Source organism: Uranotaenia lowii, chromosome 3, assembly GCF_029784155.1.
Source record: "Uranotaenia lowii strain MFRU-FL chromosome 3, ASM2978415v1, whole genome shotgun sequence".
NCBI classification, from domain to species: Eukaryota; Metazoa; Arthropoda; class Insecta; order Diptera; family Culicidae; genus Uranotaenia; species Uranotaenia lowii.
Window position 1 is genome coordinate 263155301 of NC_073693.1, and position 10422 is coordinate 263165722.

General features: G+C 40.5%; 1 protein-coding gene across 1 annotated transcript; it reads left to right on the plus strand.

The window, feature by feature from the left end:
- The first annotated feature begins 3650 nt into the window (after positions 1 to 3650).
- LOC129752037 (peroxisomal N(1)-acetyl-spermine/spermidine oxidase-like) lies at positions 3651 to 7935 on the plus strand. The gene is made up of 3 exons (XM_055747827.1): positions 3651 to 4085; positions 5025 to 6320; positions 6455 to 7935. Exons 1-3 carry the CDS (start codon positions 3837 to 3839, stop codon positions 6635 to 6637), a joined length of 1728 nt encoding a protein of 575 aa, XP_055603802.1. The 5' UTR covers positions 3651 to 3836; the 3' UTR covers positions 6638 to 7935.
- Positions 7936 to 10422: the final 2487 nt, after the last annotated feature.

A 10422-nucleotide genomic window follows, 5' to 3' on the forward strand; every position in this document is an offset into this window, starting at 1 on the left:
TTTTGCGTTATATTTTATACAATTAAAATTTTATGTAGAATGTTCGGAAAATAGCAAAAATGTTTCACTTTTTTATAACATGCGATAAGCTGCTGTAACAACCGGGTTGTTCTGTATCATATCCAATATAACTGCAGGCTGCACAACTCTTATAGTAGCAACGTTATATTTCAAAGCACACTACATGGTCGTCTATCACCATATAATTATTGACTTTGGGACCGACTTGTGATGATTTTTTGGATGGGACCGACTTGCGATCATTTTCACGATCGGACAAATTTACTTGAGGTTTTTTTCAATGTTCATCAGAACAAAGTACTCAAAAAATTTTTTTCGCCTAAAACTACCGATAATTTTAAGGTGATTCCACGGATAAACTCAAAAATGATGAAAATGCAAATGGGACGGACTTGCTATGAGCGGCAGTATAACTTTTATGTCCGAGAAATCGATAGTTGTATGGCACAAAATTGCACGCTACGACAGCTTGCGGATGACTGTGTTGTTCATATCACAGGTAAAAAAGGCACTCAAATTAAACCTCCGTTACAAGAAACTCTAAATAATTTATCACATTGGGCCAGGAATCTAGGCATCGAGTTTTCGCCTAGTAAAACAGAGTTAGTAGTTTTTTCAAGGAAACATTCCCCTCCTCAAATAGAGCTCCTTATGATGGGTAGAACTCTAACTCAATCTCTTAGTTTTAAATATTTGGGTGTCTGGTTCGACTCTAAATGCCTTTGGGGAAAACATATTAGGTACTTGACACAAAAATGCCAAAAGAGAATCAATTTTCTTCGAACGATTACTGGAACCTGGTGGGGTGCTCATCCACAGGACCTCATCAGGTTATATCAAACAACGATACTGTCGGTCATAGAATACGGAAGCTTTTGCTTTGAGTCCGCCGCGAAAACTCACTTGATCAAACTAGAACGAATACAGTATCGTTGTTTGCGTATTGCCATGGGTTGTATGCAGTCGACACATACGATGTGTCTCGAAGTACTGGCGGGAATAATGCCGTTGAAAAATCGGTTCTTCGATTTATCGCTACGTTTCCTAATTCGAAGTGAAACTATGAATCCTTTGGTGATAGAAAATTTGGAAAGGCTTATGAATATTAATCCGCAAGTAAAATATGTAGATAATTATAAAACTTTTAGTCAATTAGAAATAAATCCTTCTTTATTAAATTCGGACACGAGTCACTTTTACCCGAGTAGCAGTCTTGATAAAATTCGATCTGTCCATGACCGCTGACATCCGTGGAATACCAGATCACGTCCGACCCAACATTATTCCTTCAATCTTTGCTTCAAAAGTACGTGAAATTGATCCTATAAAAATGTTCTTTACTGATGGTTCTAGAATCGAAAACGCGACTGGCTTCGCAGTGTATAATGAGGGCTTTGAAGCTTCGTTCAAGCTCCGAGAGCCATGCTCCGTTTACACTGCTGAGCTAGCCGCTATTTACTGTACCTTGGAACACATCCGCACACTGCCCGTAGACCACTATTTCATCTATTCGGATAGTCTCAGCTCCGTTGAGGCAATTCGATCGATGAAACTGATGAAGCGCTCTTCCCATTTCTTGCTGGAAATTTCAGGGGTATTGGGCGCTTTGATCGAAAATTCGTATAGGATTACCTTAGCTTGGATCCCGTCTCATTGTCTTATACAAGGCAATGAGAAGGCGGACTCATTGGCTAAGGTGGGCGCGTTACAAGGTGAAATCTTTGAGAGGATAATAACTTACAACGAATACTTTTCAATACCTCGCACTTTAGCGATTAACGCTTGGCAGTCTAGCTGGTATAATGGCACAAAGGGACGTTGGCTCCATACGATTATCCCTAAGGTTCCGACGAAGGCATGGTTCAAGCATTTTAACTTGAGTCGCGACTTCATTCGCGTGATTTCTCGGCTCATGTCAAATCACTGCCGGCTTGACGCGCACTTGTTTCGTATTAATCTCGCTGCAACCAATGTTTGCGTTTGTGGGGATGGCTACCACGACATCGATCATGTTGTATGGACGTGTGAAAGGTATGGTCAAACGAGGGCTTGGCTACTGGATACCCTTAGGGCCCGAGGTAGATTACCTGGTGTTCCAATTCGAGACATTCTGGCAAACTTAGATTTTGGATATTTGTTCCCAATTTATAAATATCTCAAGCTGTCTGACTTGGTCGTTTAGTCCGCTTACCATGTAAACTCTCCCCTTATGTGTTCTTCATTTAATGTCTGTTTTGTTTGTTTAATTCTTAGTTCCACCTCTCATCCAACGGGTTCGACAATAACGTAAAGAAGGCTGGCCAGAAGGAAACCAACATCAAACCGTAGCCATCGAAACTACAGCTGCAGGAGGCCACCACTGAACCCTAATGGAAAACTGTTCTCGAAGAATACCCCCATATAAACCCCCTCCTTCCCCTTATTTAAAAAGTTCTAACAGTTGAGTCGCCGCGACTATTACGGCCCCCTTCCCTACTAACCTAGTGAAACGAATACACTCGGCACATTGAAACTTGTAAAAGTAAAAGGCCTTTAATAAACTAGTTGTTAAATAAAAAAAAAAAAAATAAGAAGTAGTACCCAATAGAGAAGGCACTACATTTTTCGATACAGTTAATTATGGATGGTTCGTATGTGGTCAAGCTTCTATTTCAAATGCTCTTCGCTCTTTTCACCACCTTAGAATTTTCTTCTGATCTTCTATCCGTCTTTCATTTCAACTCTTTAACCCTCACCGATAAAGCCGCAAATTCATTTCATAAAACAAATTCACGGTGATTTCTCCTCTTAAAATAATAAAAATAATTCGGCTATAAAAATCAATTACAAAACATCGTTCCGATAATCGAAAATAGTTAGGCCAAGATTTCTGACCGTTGACCGTATGCGACAACTCAATCCAGTTGGAACATCCGCACAAAACGAAAATAAGAAATCTACCTAGCCATCGATGGAACGATATCGCACAATAGAAGACTTAACAGAGCAACCACATGCTAAATTTTTTGTCCGTTCGGCACATGTGCACACTCACATGGCGGTCGAACCATCCATAATTAACTGTATCGAAAAATGTAGTGCCTTCTCTATTGGGTACTACTTCTTCAATACAGTTAATTGGTGTGGGACAAAGAATTTAGTATGTGGTCAAGCTTCTATTTCAAATGCTCTTCGCTCTTTTCACCACCTTAGAATTTTCTTCTGATCTTCTATCCGTCTTTCATTTCAACTCTTTAACCCTCACCGATAAAGCCGCAAATTCATTTCATAAAACAAATTCACGGTGATTTCTCCTCTTAAAATAATAAAAATAATTCGGCTATAAAAATCAATTACAAAACATCGTTCCGATAATCGAAAATAGTTAGGCCAAGATTTCTGACCGTTGACCGTATGCGACAACTCAATCCAGTTGGAACATCCGCACAAAACGAAAATAAGAAATCTACCTAGCCATCGATGGAACGATACAATGTATGCCATGAGTATTTTACGCATAAAGATTCATCCCACTGATTTTTGTTTCTTGCCACCCTATCGTTGTGAAGTTGGCGAAATACGGCTTTTAAATTGCATCACCGCACAAACACAATCAAAAACTCGAAAACGTCAAAACGTTTCTGTATATTTTTATTTTCTCTCCGCAGCGACGAATCGTTCCGCAGTTTTTCATCCGCGTAGTGGAAAAAGTTAGTGAAAATTCGGAATTTCCCGGTCACAGTGCTCGATCCGGTCGAATCTTTCGCGACAGATCCACTTCCGGTTTGGTGCTTTCGCACTGGGAGTAGGAAAATCGTGCTTCGTGGCTAGCTAAAATGGCTCAGCAGCAGCAAACTTCTGCTGGTTCCTTTTCTGCGGGTAGCGATGGGGATCCGAAGGGAAAATCGTTCCAACAGATGGGTACTCTGAAGAAGAAGTACAAAGTGGTCATCATCGGGGCTGGGATGGCCGGACTTTCGTCCGCTAACCATCTCGTTAAGAATGGATGTTCGGACTTCGCTATCCTGGAAGCGCGGAACCGTGTCGGGGGAAGAATCATCGGAATCGATATGGGATCGCAGAAGGTATGTTTATTATTTTTCCTATATGCATAAATCTCCGGTTCAGATATGGATGAGGGGATGTTATGAGTTATGACTATGCAGGACTGTGGTTTGTTTTGTGAAATCTATGAAACCCCCTTATGTAAGATTTGGGCTGGTGAAATTTGCGATGCAACCTTGCACTTGCATTATTGATCCATTATCAGCTCGTTTTCTAATGCCATTACCACATACCTGACTGGATACACGCACACGTCATTTAAGACGAGCAGATAAGATAGGGATAAGGCGATGCGTTTAAAATTGGTCATTAGTGGTTTCCATAAAAAAAAAATTCTGGACAATCCCCAAAGAAATGTAAAAAATATGTACATTAAAGCTTCCACTGGTTTATAAAAATCTTAACCAAGGTTTTACAGTTGTTCAAATCGAAAAATAATCTTTAATGAACAGTTAGTTTGCAAAAATGGTTTAGAAATCCTGTAGACGGATATCAAAAAGAATATTGGTCTTCAACCTCAAAGGAAACCAGAAGTAATGGACATTCGGAGGTTCGTAGATTCCAAAGTATTGAGTTTTTCAACTCAACGATATTTCAAAAGAATTCTTTGACCATCCAAATTTTCGTGAATAAATAGGGTCTGCTACGTGATTACTCCTACCAATATGGTATGTCGAATGTCGAATATCTCTAAAAACCTCAAAATACCTCCAGATCGTCATTTTCCATAGCTCGTCACGGTCGATCGTGTCGTATGTGACTTTGAAGTCGATGAATAGATGATGCGTAGGGACGTGTTCACGGCATTTTTGGAGGATTGGCCTTAATTTTAGGACCGTCCCTCCATGAAGCCGGCCTGATGACTTCCCACGAATCTATAAATATGTATTTAGTAACAAGTTTGGCTTTATTTCAACATTCTAATGGTCCATATAACTTTTGTTTTCCTTGTTATTCAGATCGAGCTGGGAGCCAACTGGATCCACGGAGTGCTCGGCAATCCTATGTTCGAGCTCGCGATGCAGCATGGACTCATCAGCATCATTAACATACCGAAACCCCACAAAATAGTGGCGGCAACAGAGGACGGCAAACAGGTACCGTTCCAGGTTCTACAGGAAATCTACGAAGCCTATGTCTGTTTCCTGAGGCGATGCGAAGAATATTTTCTTTGCCAGTACCTTCCTCCGCCAGATATTCACAGTGTAGGAGAGCATATCAATTTGGAATCGGAGATCTACTTAAATAACATAGACGACCAAAAGGAGAAACATTTGCGACAGTTGATATTTGAGTGTTTGTTGAAACGGGAAACCTGCATCACCGGTTGTCACAATATGGATGAAATAGATCTGCTGGAATTGGGCAGTTATACTGAGCTTCAGGGAGGTAACATTGTGCTCCCTACAGGTTACAGCTCCATTTTGAAGCCCCTCTGTGATACTTTACCACCTGAAAACATAATACTATCATGTCCGGTGAAGACCATTCACTGGAGGCGAAAAAGCCGGGCTCGAGACAACAATCAAACAGAAACAATCCTCGAAGAGGATGAAGACGATATCGACTCTGACGATTCAGACAAAACGGTGACCGAAGTACCGATTGGTGGAACAGGAGACTCAAAAAGTGATAATAAGAACTCTAGCTTAAAGCATTATACGTCAAACGTGCAAATCGAATGCGAAAACGGAACAATCATTGAGGCAGATCACGTGATTTGCACAGTTCCGTTAGGAGTGCTCAAGGAGCAAGGTGAAACATTGTTCACTCCTAGTTTACCCCAGTATAAGCTAGAATCTATTGAATCACTCCTGTACGGAACGGTAGACAAAATCTTCCTAGAGTACGATCGACCGTTCCTTAATGCTAAGATTAGTGAAATAATGTTTCTCTGGGAAACCGTTGAACCCGATGCCGATGGAGACCAGGAAGAGTTCCTCAAGGCAAACTGGTTCAAAAAGATTTACTCCTTCTCGAAAGTGTCCGACACTCTACTGCTGGGATGGATTTCTGGCCGGGAGGCCGAGTACATGGAATCAATATCGCACGAAGTGGTCGCTGAAAAGTGCACCGAGATATTGCGGAAGTTTCTGCAGGATCCCTTCATTCCAAAACCAAAGCGCTGTGTGTGCACCAGCTGGCACGCGCAACCCTATAGCCGGGGTTCATATACGGCCATCGCCGTCGGAGCGTCTCAGGATGACATCGACAACATAGCCCAGCCACTCTACTCTAGTCCCCACCAGTCAAAGGTAAGTACACTTGCAAAACGATTACATAGTTCTTCATTAAAAAAATCACATTCCACAATCATCTTCATTTAAAAAAACACTGTTCGACCGATAAATTTTCCAATGAAAACATTGTTCAATCTTAACATTCCCAGCCATCGGTTCTGTTTGCCGGAGAACACACGCACTCCAACTTCTACTCCACGGTACATGGTGCTTATCTGAGCGGCAGAACAGCTGCCCAAATCCTACTTACGCCAGATTCCCCGCAGGAGATCGTGATGGAATCGGACAGCTCGGATCTCAGCTCCTGGATCCAGGGCATTGCATTGGAGTAGAGGCAGTCGGTGTTTTTCCTATTCCAATCTACAAACAAGCCTTTCAACGTTGTAACTCACAAACATTTGACGGTTTTTTTTCTTTGTTTTATATAGTTTATGTTCTACTTTGGTACGTTTCTAGTTGTTCGTTCCCAAGGGTTGCATTTTGTATTCTCCTCCGTAATGTTCTAGTGTTTTCGTTGTTGTGTTATTAGTTGTCTACTCACCAGCCCGTTTGTTCTGCTTCCAAGTTTCGATCATACTGCAGTCGAAACTTGCGTTTAGTAATGTTCACGTTTTTTCACGTTTATTTTTGTATTCCCTTTTTATCAAAAGGATTTAACAGATTAAGCTAGACTGAAATTAGAAATAGGTTTGTAGTAGGAAAGCAACCCGGAGGAATCCTGAGTTGTAACTTGCGTTTAGTTTACAAAATCAACGATAGCAACTAGGAACAACCATTATGCAATAGGTCTTAAACATTGAAAGATCCATTTATTTATAAAAAAATGACAATGCTTAAATAATTATATAATTTCTTTTAGTTTGTTATGTACTTTCGTTTTTTATGCTTCTAAAATTCAATTCTTTGTCAAATATAAATGTAGTATTTGTACAAATACTTCTACAAACTGAGCTCTCTTCCTGCAATTGCAATATCTTCCAATAGTTTGCAACTAGCACTTTCGTCCAGTTCCTAATGGTTATTCCCATGTTGGCTTTATGTTTTCCACTGATTCTAGTCTACAATTTTCAGTTCGGCTCAAAAAAGGCCTAGGTACCATAAACGCTTGCTCCAAAAAGTTAAGAAACATTATGCATTTGTATAGCAGTTAGAAGGGCAGACCACGTTAAAAAATGTTTGCTTCAAAAACACGCATTATAAACAGTACACATTACACATATTCACGTACAATCACACAAGCAACGGTTACAACGGACAAAGTTTGTATTAAGAAAGGCTTAAGGCTGGAAGCTTGCGCAAAATAACGTCGTTTCGCCTTTGTAAAATAATCTAGGAGCAGCAAGAGCTTCAAATAAAGAGAAACTTTGTTGGAAGGAACTCGAGGTTGAATATATCGGTTATTTCTAGAGATTGCCAATTTGTATAAGAAGCAGTGATTAGGTGATGCAACCGACTTCTAGTAGGTTGTAGGTATTAAGACACGAAACAATCGGTGCAGAAACAGGCTTTGAACGGAACGCGGTGCGCAAAGCAAAAGAGCATACCAAAAATGAAGTTGAAAGAAAAACTAAATAGTATTTTGCTATAAGTAATAAACAAACACAAATGAGATTTCAATCCATTCATTAAATACTGCGTGGTGTCTGTTTAATTTTTTTTCCGAAATATTCCTTGAGGTATTCACGTGTTGGTAGGTGAAGGTAACGTATCAATGTTTTGAAACTGTATTGCGATTTACGGCCTTTGGCATATAAGTAAAAATCAGAAATAAAAATAGGAATGTTCCTCACCATTGATTGTTCAGCAAAGGAAATTCGTTTTTCTTCATTGAGGTAAATTCTGTTAAGAATTGTGTTCCGAAGCATGACGAATGTCCAAATCTCCTCAGTTTGCTACACTGAACACTAAATGGAACGACTAGAGATTAGAGGTGAGGATCATACACACTTATAATTATATTGGCGCCTCTGATCGTTGGTCCTCTCCGGATTGCAGTTATGTATTTATTAGACGCAAAGCCTAATCATCTTCCAGGAAATACATACTTTACAATCTCTGCTCCCATCGACTCAAGGTCTCTCTCTAGCAACCTAAGTCTGACATGTTCTCTTGATGACTCGTCCGCACTTGTCTGTCTGAACCGGAGAGGAACTACGTCATGTAGAAGTTCACTTCAACGAACCTCTATCGGGATCTATTTTTTATCAGTTGATCATCCAGGTGGTAAATCCTTTTTACGGATTGTATTCCAAGGCACGGCACGCCACCGCTCCCCCAGTATGCTACTCTGGGTCCATGGGTGCAATTGGTCGACTCTAATTACTAGGTACCCCTACGCCATAAAGTCCACCTGGGACCTCTGGCCATAATTCCCATCCGGACCTGCATCGAAGGCTGTACCCGAGATGGGAGACCAAGTCCGCGCTAAAGCGCCCATCGGCTTACTCAATTTCAAGTCAAACTCCAGCCTCTTGTTACGGTTCAAGACTAAGAACCTCTCCTCTGACGACTCGAGGTCCGGCCTTTACTCGTAACTTGAGGCTCGCTTGGCTGGCAACCCTAGGCTTTTTGCACGCCGTGTGCCGAATCAAGAGCAGCTTATCCTAGACTCGCGCCTGTCACAGCACACGTACGGGTCTACGCTTGCGACTCAGATGAATCCCGACGGTGATGTCATCCTACCCAACTCGAGTGGCTCATCAGGATCCGTTTCGTTTACCAAGCTATGAAAGCCGCTGCCGTCTTATAGGCTTAGATACGCTTCAAGCACGCCGAAATGCTACACGTGCTCTAGTTGTAGCGGATCTTCTCACAGCTAGAATCGACTGCCCCGAACTGTTGGAGGCCATACCTCTCAGCGTACGACCCCGAGGATCACGAAACCAGAACCTGCAGCTCTACGTTCCGATTCGCCTGAACAATTACGGGACTAACAGCGCTTTCATCGGCATTCTAAAAACTTTTACCATCATGTCACCATCTACCGCCCAGTTAAGCGGTTTTTCAACTTCTAACATGTGTAATAAAAAAACGACGGCAGATTTTTATTCGCTTTCTTTTCCAATACATCTCAAAACTGCTCTACTTTAAATAAAAAATTTAGTGGAATCCGAAAAATGTACGCTTTTAAAAATAATTAACTAAACGTTGAGGTGTTCAACTGGCCCTATTACCGCCCACTCGACTTTTTCGGGTATCGATAATGTTTTCTTAAGGAAAAACTATCTAACAACACGGAAACTGTTCTTTTTAATATTGTCCATGTAACGAGCTGTCAAAACCATATTTTGGATCTTAAGAGAATACATTTTGTGAAATCTTTCCCGCAAATTTTGTACAAATTTTAACAAAGTGCGTTGACTGACAAAATGATGATTCCCGGCAAACAGCCTCAAGTAATCGGTTACTTTCAGCGATAAAACATCATTTTCTAACGTAATCAAACTATATGCTTCTTACAATTTACACTTTTGACACAATACATGCGTTAAAAACAAAGAAATTGTGCGTGACCGGTAATTAGGAACCCACACTTTTATTTATACACCAATTACCGCCCATCATTAAACGCTTCAAAAAACACCAACTATTGAAAAAATCGAAAATTTTCCGACGCAAATCTATTCTACAAAAATCAAACTATCGTTTCAAGTCGATTGTAGGACAAATAGGTACTATTTAGTAAACAAAACCCCTTTTTTCCCTAGGAGCACAGTTATGCTTAGTTCGCTAACAGGCGTCGAATTCAATAATTTGACCGGAAACGAAAAACCAAATATTTTATTTCTGGCTATAGTTAGCATAATTAAGTGATGATTTTTCAGTGAAATGGTCGAACAATGATGCCGACACAGAACACAGGTCTTTTTTTTGGAGAAAAAATTCCAGTTTTTTCGAAATACACACAAAAGGGTGATTTTGGGCGGTAAATGGTGTCTGGGCGGTGAATGGTGACTTGATGGTAATCGGTTTTCCGAACATTTCGACTTCGACGTCTCAAGGAACGTATTCCGAAGAAAAATTTTAAGTGTATGAAGTATTGTATAGTCTTATGTTGATATTAATTTTAATTTGTTAGTAATCATTAGGATCAACATGTGATCCGTTGATGTTTTAA

What these genes read in the sequence shown, in the direction of transcription:
- LOC129752037 (XM_055747827.1), top strand. Translation starts at nt 3,837, where the DNA reads ATGGCTCAGCAGCAGCAAACTTCTGCTGGTTCCTTTTCTGCGGGTAGC. An exon ending in TCGATATGGGATCGCAGAAG is followed by an intron (nt 4,086 to 5,024) that starts GTATGTTTATTA and finishes CTTGTTATTCAG; the next exon opens with ATCGAGCTGGGAGCCAACTG. An exon ending in CTAGTCCCCACCAGTCAAAG is followed by an intron (nt 6,321 to 6,454) that starts GTAAGTACACTT and finishes TAACATTCCCAG; the next exon opens with CCATCGGTTCTGTTTGCCGG.